Raw genomic sequence first — 16,084 nt, 5'->3', positions numbered from 1 at the left:
TGATAAGAAAAAAGGTTTTCCAGATCGCTGTTCTTCTTCATAATAATGTTTGAAATATATAAACAAGTGTTCTCACTGTCTAATAATCCATCCACTCAGCTATCTAAACAGGATTTTGTTCAGATTATCTGCAAACCTCCACCAAGGTAAATTATCTAACAGGAGGAAGATAAACATAACTTGTAAAGCATTAGGAATGTTTGATTAATATTTAATAAAGCCAGTAGTTACAGTCTAAAATCCCTTTAGAAATATAGCCACATTAGAAAATGGTGTCTTTGCTAATTGTTCTTTTTTGAAACAACTGAATGTATTCCACATTAAACAGTGGCACCATGTAATAGGAATCTGCATCTGGAGAATAATAGGAATCATGTGAAGGGACAATACCACACTTTTAACCCAGCGCCCACATAGATGTACAGAAATATTAGAACCAGAGCCTCACATCAAAGTTAAACTATGAAACAGATCCATTAAGTGTCTTGAGTTAACCTTATTCTACTTCTCAAACAAAACATATATCGTTTTGAAAAGGTTCAGTTTTATTTTGATGAGATCAAGGTTACCAATATTGAGATATAGGCTATTTGATTTAGAATATAATAATGACATAACTATTCCACTTTACTGGTTTTGTAAATATATAGAGATGAAAAGCACACAGTAATTTATCCTGAGATAAATGCACCTAGTGTATTTGGATCCAAAGTCTACATTCAGACAAACAACGAACTCTTTGCAAATATGCTCTCTGAGCCTTTTGTGTTGAATCTCAGTGCATGCTTTGCCTTTTCAAAAAATTCATTTGAGCAAATTTCAAAATGACAAATCCTTCAAAGGCAAGGGCAGTTGTGTTGATTTTGCACTATTTATTTGTTCATTATAAGTTCATGGTCCGTTTTCATGTCTATTATCATTATCATTGTTGTAAAATCAAAACTATCCAAAAGCACAGCTAAAAATCAATAAGACTGACTCAGCAACAAGTGTGGCCCCCGGCCAGGGACCCCCGCTGACTCAAAGGTTGGTGTACTTACATAGATGTTTAGAAACGTGTGCGTGATCTGTCAGACAGCACTCTTTATTTTACTCTCCTGGATGTCCTGTGATCTGCTGCTATCATGAACCTAAAGCTCCTCTTCTTTTGCGTCCTATTAGCGGTGCTGCTCGTTCCTGCTGAAGTATGTACTTACTGTATGTATTAAACAGCAATTGTGTAGCAATAAGCAAGCATACAGTATTGGCTCTTATTTATAATGTTGCACTGTTTGATAATGGATTTTGCTGTTAATAAAGTGCCATAGAGCTTGTTGTCCATATTTCTGATTGAAAGATTCGGTCGTTGAAATTCTACAAAGCAAACTTTTTTATTATTACGATTTCTTCTGTGGTGCTGCCATTGGCAATGTTTTTTTTTTTTCAGCTGAAACCTAAAAAGCGCAAAAAACACCACCGCCATCATGATCATGATCATGAGCATGGGCCACAAGGCAGACATGAGAAAAAAAGAGGAAGATTTGAGGACATAATTCAAGGTAAATACTTCATAGTGTTTCACTGTAAACAACAGTGAATCTTCACCACACGTGTGTGCAAGTTTTACAAGGTAAGAGATGGGGGAGACAACACTGCTTTATATCTAACGTTAATCTATTGTTGCAGACTTTTTCTTTGAGATCACGGACACTGGTGGGGATGATGACGATGACGATGACCAGGGTAATTCAGACTGGCTTTATGAAATGCAGGAGCCAGAAGGTAAGAGAATGAACATGAGCATGCTACGCTGGTTTAGAAATCTCTCATTGAAATCTTATCCTTCTCCCTCAATGTTTCTCGTCCACCAGGCAGATGCAACCCAAACCCTTGCCTTAACAATGGAGTGTGTGAGGAGAAAGGCAAGAGAAAATTCAAATGTGACTGTCCCAGACCTTTCAAAGGAAAGAAATGCGAGAAAGGTTTGAAAATCCCTTTTCTTCAACCTGTTATTTGACTGCAAACTGGTCACACATGTACAGTAGAAAATGAGCAAAGCAGAATTAATACTACACCAAATGTATTTATTGTGTTATTGTCCCAGTTCCAAAGGTTTGTAAGAGAGGTAGATGTGGGCGTGGAGAGTGTGTGCTGACTTCAACTCCCCCATATTACGAGTGCAAATGCAAACAGCCCTTCCAGCCCCCACACTGCAGACAATGTAAGGCGTATTTCTTCATCTAAACAAGGCAGAATACCTCTGTTATACTATTTCCTAAGCTCACACTCTGTACTGTTTATCTCAAAAGATTCACTGTGTGAGCCTAACCCATGTATGAATGGTGGACAATGCGTCAGGGATGGTAATGACTTTGACTGCCAGTGCCCTCTAGGGTTCAGAGGACGTTTCTGCCATGTTGGTAAATATTACATCCTACAGTACATCACTGTTTACCATTTGTCAGGTTAATGTCATCACAACTCATAAGTTGTGTTATAATACTGAGGGGGATATATTTCTCAGGTCCAGATGACTGCTTCGTGGATGATGGAGAGTCATATCGCGGCAATGTGAGCGAGACAGATGACGGTGACGATTGCCTATACTGGAACTCTCACTTCATCCTGGAGAATGGAGCTGATCCTTTCAATTCCTTTGAGGACAAAGATGGACTTGGCCCTCACAACTTCTGCAGGTTAGGAAGAAACTAGATAAGTGGATTCAAACTCCAAACAACACCTACAAATCGCTGGTCATTCATATTTTTCTCTGTGCCACAGAAACCCAGATGGAGACACGATGCCCTGGTGTTTCTACAGAAGAGGCCGCAGGTTGCTGTGGGAGTACTGTGATGTGACAGAGTGTACTGAGCCGACAGGTCAGCTTCAAAACTTCAGGCAGCTTCTTGATTATGAGCATGGTTAATAAAAACAGTTGCGCTATCATCTTGTGTACTGTATGTGTGTCCAGGTGAGGTGCCAACCGACGTTGCCCCCTCCGAAGTTGCCCCCACTGTCAGGCCACAACCAACAGAACTTGAACCTGCAGCTGCCACAGTACCAACCAACCCAGCAACATCTGAAGGGCCCACCGAAGCTCCACAAACTACTCCTGCACCCACCGAAGCTCTTCCAACCCTTACACCACGACAGTTTTCATCCTGTGGGAAGCCGCAGCCAAAGAAAAGCATTACACGAATTTTTGGAGGTTTGAAGGTCGCTCCTGGGGCAATACCCTGGCAGGTGTCCCTACAAGTGAGACCAAAGAACACCAACATGCCATTCGGACACACCTGTGGAGGGGTTCTCATTGCCAGCTGCTGGGTACTGACCGCTGGACACTGCATGTAAGCACAATCATAATGACTTCAGATCAGAAAAAACTTTAAGTGTCATTCTGGAATCATTTACACACAAAATCTCTATCAAATCATGTGTTGTTTGTGTTTGTGTTTGTGGACAGTGAACAGAAAAAAGACATGCAGGTGGTTATGGGAGGTTTGTCAAGGGATACAACAGAACACACAGAGCAAACCCTCAAAGTGGAAGAAGCTATTGTACATGAGAACTACAGGGAGACGAGTGAAGCTGTGTACAATGACATAGGTGACACGTCTTATTTGATATCAAATATAGTACCATCAATTTAAATTGAATACTGTATGATGAGAGCATGTTACATCTGTATTTTTAAAAAAGGATGGAATGTGATCATGTTAAATAGTCCATCTGTGTAATGACATGGTGAATTAAATCTGCAGCAGGGAGTCCATGATGTAAACTTTAACATTTTTAAAGGAGGTATTTTGAGATTATTGTTTATAGAAATGTAACACCTGTGAACTGCATTTCCATAGCCTTGCTGAGGCTGGAGGGTACTGATGGAGTTTGTGCCAATGAGACCCAGTTTGTGAAGACAGCCTGTCTGCCTGATGCCCCACTGCCTGATGGGAAGGAGTGTACCATTTCTGGATGGGGTGCCACTGAGGATTGTAAGGCCTTTTTTTTTCTTTTTTCCCATATCCTGGCTGCAAAATATAAGCTGTCATTTTCATTGTTATTCTATTAGTTTGTTCTAGAGGCCCTGAAGGGTTAAACCATTTTTCTTTTACTTTAAAGGATCCTTTAAACCTCAGATTTTTATTTTAATGTGAACACTGGAATTACATACATCTTTGGATTGTTATTATATCTGTCTCTATCTAATTGTGCTGCAGCTAACTTTGGTTCCAGCCACCTGCTGGAGGCCAATGTCCTGCTGATCAACCAGGAGAAATGTGCTGAACGCGAAATTTACGGCAATGTCCTAGACAACAGTATGTTCTGTGCTGGCCACCTGCAGGGAGGGGTGGACTCCTGCCAGGTTGGTAGAGGAATCTTCCTTTCTTATCTGAGTGACCAAGTTATCTGAGTCATGTTCTTATCTGGGCCCCTGTTCCCTTATTTCAGGGTGACTCTGGAGGGCCTTTGACTTGTAAGGAGACTGATGCCGGTGTTATTTATGGCCTGGTCAGTTGGGGAGACCAGTGTGGGAGGAAGAACAAACCTGGTGTCTACACTCGAGTCACTAATTTCCTGGACTGGATAAAATCAAAGACACAAACAGCATCTCCATAAGCAACATGCGAGCCACTGTAGCCAAGGGATCGGTTATGAATAGAGCAAGTAAACAGTGTGTAGTTGTAACTTTTAATGGTCCCTAGCTGAACCCTTATAGAAAAAAAAAATCTAATCTGACAAAGCACTTTATCAGACTTTTTTTTGTTGTTGAATAAATTTGCATTGTCATATCATTTTAATGGGTTTTTATCTGTTACATTTGTCTTCAAACAGAAAATCCTCAACTCTGAAATCCACTGTGTATCTGGTTCTTCTGGTGAGCCACAAAATCAACTAAGAACACAGAGATATAGACAGATTAGGGTGGATTCAGTTTTCAGATTGTACTCTCTTCAAAGTGGATTCATGTACAACGAGAAAACAAACTGTAAAAGAGAGATTTAAGTCCAGTGTGCTCGACAGACAGTGTCACTGTTATGTAGCCTCACTGAGTATTGTTTGCTGCAGGGCAGCAGCTCTGAAGGGCCACTGACATGTGAGATGAAGCCATGTCAGTTCTTGAGGGGAGAATTGTACAAAGAACAAGTGAATAGTTTACACAGGGGTCATTTACTCCCTGAGCCTGGCAACACCAGGGTAAACATAAGAGCTACTAAACTGCTGCATGAGAAGCTAGGGTATACAACAGAACAAAAGGGCTGTTAGACAATGTATCTGATACCACTTGATGAAATATTTACTGGTACATGACAACTGCAGACAATGGAAAGGGAATGTCTACACGACCACAGCGAAGTCTAAAAACAAACAAACTATAATTTATCAGCTATTTACTATAACAGGTTATTCTTTATATGGACATGTTTTACATCATATTTGAGATTCCCAACATACAATTTAATGGAATCAAAAATGGAAATAGAGGAGAATTGTTTGTGATGAAAATATCGAGTTTGATCAACATGTCCTCCAAGATCACTCTATATCTCCACCCTTGTTTACAAGACACTCCCATGGATCCTTAATGCAGAACAAGGTGAGAGGCTGCATGTTCAGTCCTTTCACATCAATGCATGGGTTTAGCATTGGGTATAGAGGCTCTGTGCACTGCACACAGAAAGAGTGAAGGAGAGCCATAGCATCTGCATCATAGAATGACAGCTCCCCCTTCTGGAGATTGGTCAGCACACCCAGCTTTCTGACTTTCTTTCCCACTGACAGTTGCTTCTCCTGGGTATCGTGACATGCCAGGTACTGCCCGTCTCCATGGTAGATGCACCAGGAAGTGTTGTTCACCCCCAGCCTGGATGAATTCTGACTGGATCCATATTTTTTATTGTCGGGCCCAGTGGTCACACCAATCAGCCAGTAGGGTTTCTCCTGGACAATCACTTCCCAGTAGTGCTGCCCATTAGTAAAACTCCCCTGAGCCGTGACACTGTAGTGGGAGTCATATGGCCGGGGGCTCGGAGCCTCACTGCCAGGCTGCCTTCTCCAGCACACTTGCTTCCTGTCCTGGGATATTTCCAGTTTTGGATGGGCTGTCTTGGAGTCCAGAGCAGGAGAACTTAGATCTGCAAATAAACACATACAGTTGGTAGCCTACACCATTACGAGAATGCGGGGGTTGATTTTAGATCGGTAAATATTTATTTCTTTACTAACATGACCACATTCGTGGAAAGTGTTGGGAAAGAGCCACTGAAAGGTCATCCACCAGCTTTTCTATAGTTCTCAGTTTTTCAGGGTCACACAGATCCTTGTCTACTTCCTGGATTGGTGCTAAATCCAAAGGTTCACTGCAATACAGTAAAAGCCAAAAACAATTAGAGGGCCAAATAGGGCACACAAAAAAAATGAAAAAATGAAATAATATACTCACCAAAGATTCTGTGCTGTGATTTTCTGTTGAGAATAAACAGTTCATATAAAACTGCAGTCACAGAAAATATTTTAGCTGCATTTGTAGACTTTCATCCTATCACATCCCACAGTCATAGCATGGTTACCTACCTGCAGGAATCTTAGTTCATTTGTGTCCTGTAGGAGAGATTTGCTGGTGTTTCTCAGGCTATCTATGTCTTTGATCTGGGCCTCCATGACACTCCTCTGGGCTTCTAGCCACTCTGTCATGTATGTCTCCTCTGCATCTATAATCTGCATCATCAGACGCTCATCGCCATCCAGCACGACTCGGATTCTGCTGTACTTGTCTGAGATTCTTTCCCTGAAATCTGCAGCGGATTTCTAAGGAATGAAAAATTAACATTGTTAAACTTTAAATACATACATACACACAATAGGTGATTATGTTAGTAATAATTAAGGCAGTTGTCATTTTGATTGTACCACTGTTTGTGTGTACAGTGACTCTAAGTCCTTGATGGCAAGTTCTGCTTCACTTCTTCTCTTCAGCAGTTGGTTCAAAGTAGTCTCTAACATGACCTACAGACAGAAATACAGTAGACCTATAGAAAATTAATACCCCGGTTGAAAAGGAAATAAAGCAGAGAAAATAAAACATGCAATAGTGACATTGACCTTAAAGTGTGCACAAGCGTCTTGGAGTTGAGAGGCTTTGTGGTTCTTGTGCATGCCAACCAGGACACATAAACAGCACACAGGGACCTTCTCCTCCATACAGAAGAGCTTGAGCTCATCACGGTGCTCCTTGCACTTCAGAGACAGTGGATCTCCCGTCACCTCCACGACTGTGTGCTCCCTCAGGGCAGACCTCTGCTCGTGCAGCAGGGTGTGGGCCTGGCACAGTGAGGCATCACAGGTCAGACAGGTCCTTATGGCCACTGCAGGTGTCTCTATGCAGTGGTCACAGTGAATGGTTGAAGATGATTTGGACGTCCTCCTTGGAGGTGTTGCCTGTAGCTGTGCTGCTGATAGCTTGTTGGTGATAAAGTCCTTTACTTTGGTCTGAAGACTGGTGTTTATCTCCAGAGTGAGGTCAGAAGGGAGGAATATCTGACACTCTGGACAGAAAAAAGGGCCTTCATTAGGCCCATCTGTTTCCCAGACAGCCTGGATACAGGTGAGACAGAAGTCGTGTCCACATGGGAGCGTCACTGGATCTGTGAAGAAATCCCGGCAGACAGGACACTTCCAGCTTTCCTCAACAGTCTCCATAGCTCTGCTTGCACCTGTATGGCAGCACAGTGTGCTCTGCTCCCCAAGCCCTCTTGCTCATAAATGTTTCAGAGGCCTCTTTTGGCATGTGGCTACACACCACTCCTGCCTCAGTGTCAGGTTACTAATGATGAGTTCTTCCAGTAGCCATTTCACACCGTTGACTTTCCAGAGACTACACAATGGAATGGCACATTTCCAACAAACTAGATTAAGTAAAACAAATGACCTATTTTTTTGTTTCAATGAACAAATAAATTGATTTTTAAAAAACGAAGGGATTCATTAGAGAAAATTGTAATCAAAAGTTACTTTCCATGAGATTTCAACAATATGTCAATTTCATCATTAGTAAATATAATGTAAGTATAAATGAGGTGCAGTAAATGCACCTTTAGTTAAGATTAGTTTTGTAAATTCAGATGTACAAATGTGCCCACACCAATATTAAATGTCAGTTAGCTGTTACCTCCCTAGGTAAATAGCCAGCATAATTAATAACATGTTATTTTCCAAACAAACACGGATCATTTGATAAATTCAGATATATAGCTTATATATCATTATTTTCATTTAGTGTTTGTTTTTGAGTCCAGTTGTGTTTAAAATGAATGTCATTTACATTTTCATTATAAAACATTCATCCCATACATCACAATATACAGTACGCACGGTAGATGTGTTTACTCTCTGGTTCCTGTCCTGGTACTTCCCATTACTACGTGAAGTATCCGCCCATCAAAAGTAGTATTTCTACGTATGTAGCAGTTCACTTGCGTAAGTCTGCCTCTCTGCACCATAATACATCCATGCTCTGCACGCAAACACGTCCCGATATCCTACGTAGAGGTTGTTCGTGAATGCCTCAGTTAATGCTCTTCCCAACCAACGTGGGCTGTGGATGTGGCAGCAAAGTAACGCCAGTCCGGCTGACTGACTACGTGTCCTCTGCAGTGCATTCACAAGTGTAGTTGTGGTGTTTGTATATTTTCGTATCGTCTGGTAAGTAGTCTTTTTCTACAAAGTCTCCTCTGTCTGTTTTGTCAGAGATAACCGCAAGGCAGGGAGGTAGCCGGTCATTGCTAATGCTAGCTAGCTAGCCGCATTTCCCTCTTGACAGCAGTGACACTAAACATGCAGCTCCAGTCTGTTAGCATTAATAACCAACTTGCTATCTTCAGTCGCCTCACATGTGTTTGAGGTTATTGGTGATGATCGCTTCGCCCCTGGTTTTTTACCTAATGTTTTTGCAAATGTTTGTAAACTAACTTAGCACAGACATCATCATCTTAACTGGGTCAGTATGTCAAGTTCAAGTAAATAGAGTATATTTGGTTCAAGCAACAACACAGTGCTGAGGAGCAGTGCTGACCACCCTGATGCTGTGTTTTTACAACGAAGCTTAGGCACTCCTCAAATAAATAATGTTTATTATGATATTTTATCTTATGAATTCAATTCTAGCCCATACCTGTCTTATCATATCCTCAGGGTGCTTATCACAGATAAGGTTATTGCACTGTTAGAGTAACCTGACACTGGTTTGTGTGTTCATCACAGCTGTCCTCAACCATCAGTCTTTGCCATGTTTGCCAGGCTGGCCTTGTGCTCTCGCCTGCCATCCAAAAACTGGCAGTCAAATGGCAGTCGAGTCTCCATCAGAACGTATTCCCAAGCTAAATGTAAGTGTAATCACTCAGCCGGCATCTTACCTGAAATGGATACCGCTATCACCATCTCCTTGTTGTTATCTATGATGTAAGTTGCATGCTGATGAGTAATAAAATGTGACTAATGTTGTTCTCTGCAGTCTCCCTCCCACGCCCCCATGGGAAGTCCTTTGCCCATCGCAGTGAGTTGAAGCAGGCCAAACGCATTGTAGTGAAGCTCGGGAGTGCTGTAGTAACACGTGGAGATGAGTGCGGTCTGGCACTGGGTCGGCTGGCTTCAATAGTAGAACAGGTACAAACCACTTTTGTTGATCATGGTTGCGTTGTGTATGTGAGAATATGTGAAGGCACTACATACAGTATGATGAATGAAACTTGAATGTTTTGGTCTTTGTCTGTTCTGTCAGGTGGCCATGCTGCAGAATCAGGGCAGGGAGATGATGATCGTCACCAGTGGTGCTGTGGCGTTTGGGAAGCAGAGACTGAGACATGAGATCCTGCTGTCTCAAAGTGTTCGACAGGCCTTGCATTCTGGACAGAACCAACTCAAAGACATGGTGAATAGTGGTTTTAAATGCAAAATCTGCAAAAAATGTCAGATTAATTTCAGAACCTTGTAGTTTAATTACAATTAAATTGTTTCTTTTCCTAGTCAATTCCAGTTTTAGAGGCAAGAGCGTGTGCAGCTGCTGGTCAAAGTGGCCTGATGGCGCTGTATGAGGCTATGTTCACCCAGTACAGCACCTGCACTGCACAAGTATGTACTCAAAGAATACAAAGAATACAATGCTGACCGTATTTGACTGGAACATGATTACATTTTTTTATATTTCTTTACACTTCTATAGATTCTGGTGACTAATCTGGATTTCCATGATGAGCAGAAACGTCGCAATCTGAACAGCACCCTCCATGAACTGCTGCGGATGAATATAGTCCCTATCATCAACACCAACGATGCTGTTGTTCCACCCCCTGTTCCCAACAGTGACCTACAGGGGGTAAATGTGGGTACTGTGTGAAGGGCACACTGGGAATGCTAAATGTTGTCCAGAGTTGTGGTGGTGGCTTGCTGAAACTAGCATGCATTCTCAAAGGACGTATGTTTTTTACACTTCCATTTAACTTCTTGGACATATGGTTTGAGTTTAACGGGTGCTTTAAATTTTCTCTGTTAATTGAAACTGTGGTTTGCTTAGTTTCTGCCACTATATCATACACAGAGCTGCTTGTGTTATCTTCTTTTGGAAAGAGGTGAACATATGTTGTTTGTTTTGCAACTGAATGGGACTGTGAGGTTTTTGTTGCATGGTAGCAACTGACAAATATAATGTGAGATACAGTGGTTTTTCTTTTGGCTTAATGAAATTTCTCTTTGTATTTCAGGTGATAAGCATCAAAGATAATGACAGCTTAGCTGCACGGCTGGCTGTTGAAATGAAAGCAGACCTCCTTATTGCTCTGTCTGATGTTCAAGGTGCGAAAAAGACTTTTTTTGTTGTGATTTATTTTATTTTGCATGAATTTTTCTTTTATCTACTGTAGCATAAAAGAAAAATTAATGCTAAATGTTTCCAAAAGGGATTAATCGAACTATTAGATACATATTTCATTTTACTATGATTTTGTTACACATTTACCAAAAATAATTATATTGTACAACAAAACAATAACTGAAAAGTAAATGTAATATTTTCATAAAACTTGTTTTGTCGTTTGTAGAGTTTACAGTTAGTTGCAGTAAATAATTGACACAAGTTTAATTAAGTTCAGCACTAGCTCACAAAGGACTTTGATTATCTTTTTTTAATCATTTATATGAAGGCCTGTCTGCCATGCTCATAATCAGCGTGACTGATTTGGCTCGGTACAGGATTAAAAAGGAAAACAATTTTGTCCAACAGGCTTGTTTGACAGTCCCCCAGGAACAGATGATGCCAAGCTTATTGATATCTTCTATCCTGGAGACCAGCAATCAATCACTTACGGCACTAAGTCCAGAGTTGGCATTGGCGGCATGGAAGCCAAGGTCAGTATGACAAAAAAAAATATTTGATCTGACAGTGTAAACAGCAGTGAGTGGGTTGAATGATGAAAAAGGTATTCTCTGTGATTTTGACTGAATCAGGTGAAAGCAGCCCTTTGGGCACTGCAGGGTGGGACGTCTGTTGTCATTGCCAATGGCACAGATCCTAAAGTCACGGGCCACGTCATCACAGACATTGTGGAGGGGAAGAAAGTTGGCACCTTCTTCTCAGAAGTGAAACCTGCAGGTAATGTGCAAAAACATTGGGATATTATATTTTACTCAGCAGTGTGTGTGTGTGGTTTTATATTTGATATATGGGTTTTTGACAACACTAGGCCCAACTGTGGAGCAGCAGACAGAGATGGCCCGGCATGCAGGCAGGACTCTGGCCTCCCTGCTCCCTGAACAGGTGAGTTTCTTATTACATAACTGTGGTTTGGTTAATTGAAGTGAAGTTTTAAAAGAACAGTGTGTGAATACAAGGTCCACATTTCTTGAGGCTTGATTTCAGCAGAATCATAACCAATATCAAATCAGTATTTTCACATGTCTTCTTTTTCTGACACAGTGAAATACTATTTCTTGTTGCTACTGATATGTGAAGGCTTAACTCAGCATTTTCTTACGTTTAGCTGGTGTAGTAGCGGCTTTATTTACTCTGTGAGTCTCATCTGTGTTCATAATATTAAATTGTGTGTGTTTATTTTTCCAGAGAGAAGAGATAATCTGCTGTCTTTCTGAGCTGCTCACTGAAAAGAAAGATGAGATTCTTAGTGCCAACCGGAGAGACATGGAGTTAGCAACAGTATCAGGTGTGTAGTCAAAGAAAAGAGACACCTTAATCCACATCTGTATGTCACTCAAATGTCATGGCCTGCCTATCATCTGTAGCAGGGGAAATGGGCATGAGGAGTGTTGGGAGTAGACTTTTTATGGATGAGCATGGTTCTCACTCCTGATTCAGATTGCCTCTGTTTGTGGAAAGCATAAAGAATTTCTCTGCCTGGGATAATACATGGTCAATATTTCCTCATAACTAAAATGTGTATCCTCTCCAAGGTCGTTTCTCCCAGGCTCTGATCGACCGCCTGAGTTTATCAACTGCCAAGCTAAACAGCCTGGCTATTGGCCTCCGTCAGCTCGCTGTGGCCTCCAGGGATAGTGTGGGTCGGGTGCTGAGGAGGACCAAGGTGGCCAACAACCTGGAGCTGGAACAGATTACTGTTCCCATCGGTGTTCTGTTGGTCATCTTTGAGTCGCGGCCTGATTGTCTCCCACAGGTCAGTGAAGCTGCTGGTTTGGGAGACTTCATGACTTTGTCCTTAACTCATTGAGTGCCAGCCCTTTTATAAAATGGTCAGTGCCATGTGCCAGCGTTTCGGGGCATTTTGAGTAATATTTTAAGACCAAGAGAATATTTTGTATTATGACTCTGAAAACACAAAATAGCTCAAATGAAAGAGGAGACTCTCTATTTAACTAGGGAAAAACCATTTGTTTGTACCTTGTTCCATTCTTAATTTATCTTAAGTTGAATAGAGCCTGGTTGCACCAAAAAGACCACTTTTTTTCTAGAAAGCTGAGAAAAATGCATTTTTGTGAAAGAGAGTCTCTCAAGACAAACAGTGATTTATCCGTTTTAATTTTGGCTTCAGAAACATGTAAGACATCTGAAAATTTCATTTCACATGTTTTTTCATTGTACAAAAAAAAAAAAAACTAAAATACAACAAGTAGGAGTCCTACTATGCAGAGTGATGCCTGCTCTCCTACTCCTCCTGCAGTTGCTGCCCCCTCACCCTCTCCTAACCCCCTCCTCCCCCCTCCCCTCACCCCCTCTCTGCCCCTCCCCTCTCCTACTTCTCCTCCTGCTGCTTCCCCTCGTCTCTGAAGGAGGGAGGGAGACGTCATGGCGTCTTCAGCCTCTCTGCTGGACGCGGCCGCGGCAGCGACGCACCGCGCTGATCTCTCGGTTCGTCGTCACGACGTCGGTTTACAGCAACTGGTGAAACTGACTCCGCGATCCGCTTTCACTTCGGCATTTCGGTGCTGATCATCTAGATCAGTTTACCTTTCCTGCCTCCTCCGATCACTTCATGCTGGAGCTATGCTAATAGCATCCGTGGCTAAGCTTTCCTCCAGCTCCACGTTACACTTGTTCCAGGCTCTGCCCGTCGTTTTCCTCTAGAAATAGAAACTTTTCCCAACTTTTTTATCTCTGTACCGATCGCACTCGTCTTCTCCTTCCTCTTCACTTCTTGCTCTGATCTACAGTCTTCGTTCTACACATCCCAGAAGCCCCAAAATTACTCACAGTGTGCGCAACAGCGTCCCCATTTACCAGCCGCAGAAAACTGCATTTGACGTATATATACGTCAATGGCACTCAATGAGTTAAAAGCTATGAACTAATTTTCACAAATTTAATTTTGTGTTTCAGGTGTCAGCTCTGGCTATTGCCAGCGGGAATGCTTTGCTTCTGAAGGGGGGTAAAGAAGCTGCCCACACTAATAAAATTTTACATCAATTAACCCAGGAAGCACTTTCCATTCATGGCGTGGCTGATGCCATTCAGCTGGTAAAAACTGACACTTCATTATCTAAACACAGTTTGAATTGTACAACAGTATCTCAGATGATCTCTGATATGTTAAAATCTATCTTGACATACAGGTGAGCACACGTGAAGAAGTTGAGGATCTTTGCAGACTAGATAAGATGATCGACCTGATCATTCCAAGGGGCTCGTCCACCCTGGTCCGTGACATCCAGAGGGCAGCTAAGGGTATTCCTGTGCTGGGCCACAGTGAGGGTGTATGTCACGTCTACGTAGACCAAGATGCCAGCATTGACAAAGCTATTGATGTTGGTATGTATTTCTTTTTAAAGTTGGAAAAATGTGTTGATGTTTCTATTTCTGTTGGTTCGGTCAAAAGTGTTTCACATGTAAAAGTACTTCTGGATAAATATCCTAACTTGTGTTTTATTCTAGTCAGAGACTCCAAATGTGACTACCCTGCAGCCTGTAATGCCATGGAGACCCTCCTTATCCACAGAGACTTACTGCGAACTCCTATATTTGACCAGATCATTGATATGCTGAGAACAGAACATGTAAGAAACACTTAGAAACACTTCCAAAATTCGGCACAAATATTACACATAAAATCTGGGTATATTATACATTTTGCTGAATGTTTATGCTCTTGAAAGGAAGTGTCATTTATTTCATGTCATTAAAGTATTCTTTATTTATTTATGATTGTTTTATTCATCTGTTTATAAACCACAATGTTATTACTTTTTCTCAGGTGAAGATCCATGCAGGTCCCCGGTTTGCATCCTATTTAACCTTTAGCCCAAATGAGGTGAAGTCCCTGAGGACAGAGTATGGGGAACTGGAGTGCTGTATTGAGGTGGTAGACAGCATGCAAGATGCTGTGGATCACATCCACAAATATGGCAGCTCCCACACAGATTGCATTGTTACAGAAAATGAAGAAACAGCTGAACAGTTTCTGCAGCAGGTGGACAGTGCCTGTGTCTTCTGGAACTCCAGCTCTCGCTTTGCTGATGGCTACCGCTTTGGCCTAGGTATGTACAGTGTCAGGCATGGGTTTACTTCTTGATGCTATCTGTAGTGAGTAATCAGAATATACTATACCTATTGTAATTAGATCTGACCTATCACTGTTTTTCAAATGAGTTAATTCTCCAGTGCTTATTTTACAGGAGCTGAAGTTGGTATCAGTACGGCCCGGATACATGCCAGAGGTCCAGTGGGTTTGGAGGGGCTTCTGACCACCAAATGGATTCTTCGGGGGGAAGGACACACTGTCGCTGACTTCTCTGAGCAAGGCAGCATGAAATACCTTCATGAAAACATCCCTGTGCCCCAGGGACATTTTAGTTAGGTGTTCAACCAAAAAGCCATCTAAAGGAGTCAAGATAACTGCTCTCTGCCCAGTTTATTCAAAGGCTTGTGTCTGCCAGTAGCACTTCATCTTTTTAGCTGCTGCTTCATCACCAGTGTAAATCCCCTATGCTGATGCAGGGAGCCTGCCTGCTGAATGAGGCCAATCATACTGGACAAACAAGTTCCTGGTTTTGTGAACCTGTGCATTAACTTCAGAATCTGTTTTAAGAGATAAAAAAGACAATCTCCTGACCGATTCTTACATAATATACAGACAAATATATATATAATGTTAAAGTGCAAAAAAGTAAGTATTCCGTTATGTGTGTGTGACTGTGACAGGTGAAACTCTCTCATCTGTGGGGTTGGTACGGTTTTTATAGTTGCAGAAGTAAATCATTGGTCCAGCTGTGATTTTCTAACTTATTTTTCTACATACAAACTCTCCCGTGGTGCTTTTGTAATTTACTGTAAGTGGTTTGTCAGGATTTTGGTTCCGTTTTATCTTGCTGTCCTTTTTGCACAGATGATTTAATAAAAACTTTGTACAGTTCTTTACTCTTTATTTTGTGTTCTGTATCTGTCTCAAAAGTAAAAACCTCAGATGCGTTTCTCAGGCCGCCTTCTATTATTATTATGAAATCTTTATTTCAGACCCAAGGGGATCCATATCACCATAAAAGCAGAATAAGATAATAAAAACAAAGACAGAATAAAAAAAAAAACACAAAATACAAAGTACAGAGCCTTCCCCACTATTCAGTGTAGGCTTGCATAAAGTGTAGAGTGTAT

The 16,084-nt window shown here is 41.6% G+C and overlaps 3 protein-coding genes across 4 annotated transcripts; 2 read left to right on the top strand and 1 right to left on the bottom strand.

The window, feature by feature from the left end:
- The first annotated feature begins 1,031 nt into the window (after positions 1-1,031).
- Positions 1,032-4,778, top strand: LOC310998214 (hyaluronan-binding protein 2). The gene is made up of 13 exons (XM_083988153.1): positions 1,032-1,184; positions 1,427-1,538; positions 1,666-1,761; positions 1,851-1,961; positions 2,084-2,200; positions 2,289-2,399; positions 2,504-2,675; positions 2,761-2,858; positions 2,951-3,326; positions 3,443-3,585; positions 3,837-3,971; positions 4,197-4,342; positions 4,429-4,778. The coding sequence occupies exons 1-13, from the start codon at positions 1,125-1,127 to the stop codon at positions 4,594-4,596; spliced, it is 1,845 nt and encodes a 614-aa protein (XP_083844279.1). The 5' UTR covers positions 1,032-1,124; the 3' UTR covers positions 4,597-4,778.
- Positions 4,779-4,915: 137 nt separating this feature from the next.
- On the bottom strand, positions 4,916-8,313 carry LOC310998215 (tripartite motif-containing protein 14). The gene is made up of 6 exons (XM_083988154.1): positions 7,081-8,313; positions 6,889-6,984; positions 6,553-6,786; positions 6,422-6,444; positions 6,205-6,338; positions 4,916-6,113 (listed from the first exon to the last, which is right to left on the bottom strand). The coding sequence occupies exons 1-6, from the start codon at positions 7,675-7,677 to the stop codon at positions 5,515-5,517; spliced, it is 1,683 nt and encodes a 560-aa protein (XP_083844280.1). The 5' UTR covers positions 7,678-8,313; the 3' UTR covers positions 4,916-5,514.
- Positions 8,314-8,501: 188 nt separating this feature from the next.
- LOC310998213 (delta-1-pyrroline-5-carboxylate synthase-like) lies at positions 8,502-15,845 on the top strand. Of its 2 annotated transcripts, none has more exons than XM_083988152.1 (17): positions 8,502-8,679; positions 9,238-9,359; positions 9,488-9,639; positions 9,755-9,904; positions 10,000-10,104; positions 10,196-10,348; positions 10,734-10,824; positions 11,252-11,376; positions 11,476-11,620; positions 11,712-11,785; positions 12,089-12,188; positions 12,436-12,656; positions 13,817-13,954; positions 14,050-14,245; positions 14,369-14,490; positions 14,688-14,970; positions 15,109-15,845. In XM_083988152.1, the coding sequence occupies exons 2-17, from the start codon at positions 9,263-9,265 to the stop codon at positions 15,288-15,290; spliced, it is 2,334 nt and encodes a 777-aa protein (XP_083844278.1). In that variant the 5' UTR covers positions 8,502-8,679; positions 9,238-9,262; the 3' UTR covers positions 15,291-15,845. The 2 variants fall into 2 exon arrangements, with proteins under 2 accessions (XP_083844278.1, XP_083844277.1); XM_083988151.1 differs by having other exon boundaries at positions 8,503-8,679; positions 10,196-10,354.
- Positions 15,846-16,084: the final 239 nt, after the last annotated feature.

The sequence above is a fragment of the Trachurus trachurus genome, assembly GCF_905171665.1.
Source record: "Trachurus trachurus genome assembly, chromosome: 15".
Taxonomy (NCBI): Eukaryota; Metazoa; Chordata; class Actinopteri; order Carangiformes; family Carangidae; genus Trachurus; species Trachurus trachurus.
The sequence above is the reverse complement of the archived record's forward strand: the minus strand, read 5'-3'. Positions and strand labels throughout refer to the sequence as shown.

Coding starts and splice junctions, on each gene's coding strand:
- LOC310998214 (XM_083988153.1), top strand. CDS start 1,125: ATGAACCTAAAGCTCCTCTTCTTTTGCGTCCTATTAGCGGTGCTGCTC. Junction 1,539..1,665: donor ATTTGAGGACATAATTCAAG/GTAAATACTTCA, acceptor CTATTGTTGCAG/ACTTTTTCTTTGAGATCACG. Junction 3,327..3,442: donor CTGACCGCTGGACACTGCAT/GTAAGCACAATC, acceptor GTTTGTGGACAG/TGAACAGAAAAAAGACATGC.
- LOC310998215 (XM_083988154.1), bottom strand. CDS start 7,677: ATGGAGACTGTTGAGGAAAGCTGGAAGTGTCCTGTCTGCCGGGATTTC. Junction 6,787..6,888: donor CACTGTACACACAAACAGTG/GTACAATCAAAA, acceptor TTCATTCCTTAG/AAATCCGCTGCAGATTTCAG. Junction 6,445..6,552: donor ATGAACTAAGATTCCTGCAG/GTAGGTAACCAT, acceptor TATTCTCAACAG/AAAATCACAGCACAGAATCT.
- LOC310998213 (XM_083988151.1), top strand. CDS start 9,263: ATGTTTGCCAGGCTGGCCTTGTGCTCTCGCCTGCCATCCAAAAACTGG. Junction 11,377..11,475: donor TTGGCGGCATGGAAGCCAAG/GTCAGTATGACA, acceptor TGACTGAATCAG/GTGAAAGCAGCCCTTTGGGC. Junction 12,189..12,435: donor GGAGTTAGCAACAGTATCAG/GTGTGTAGTCAA, acceptor ATCCTCTCCAAG/GTCGTTTCTCCCAGGCTCTG.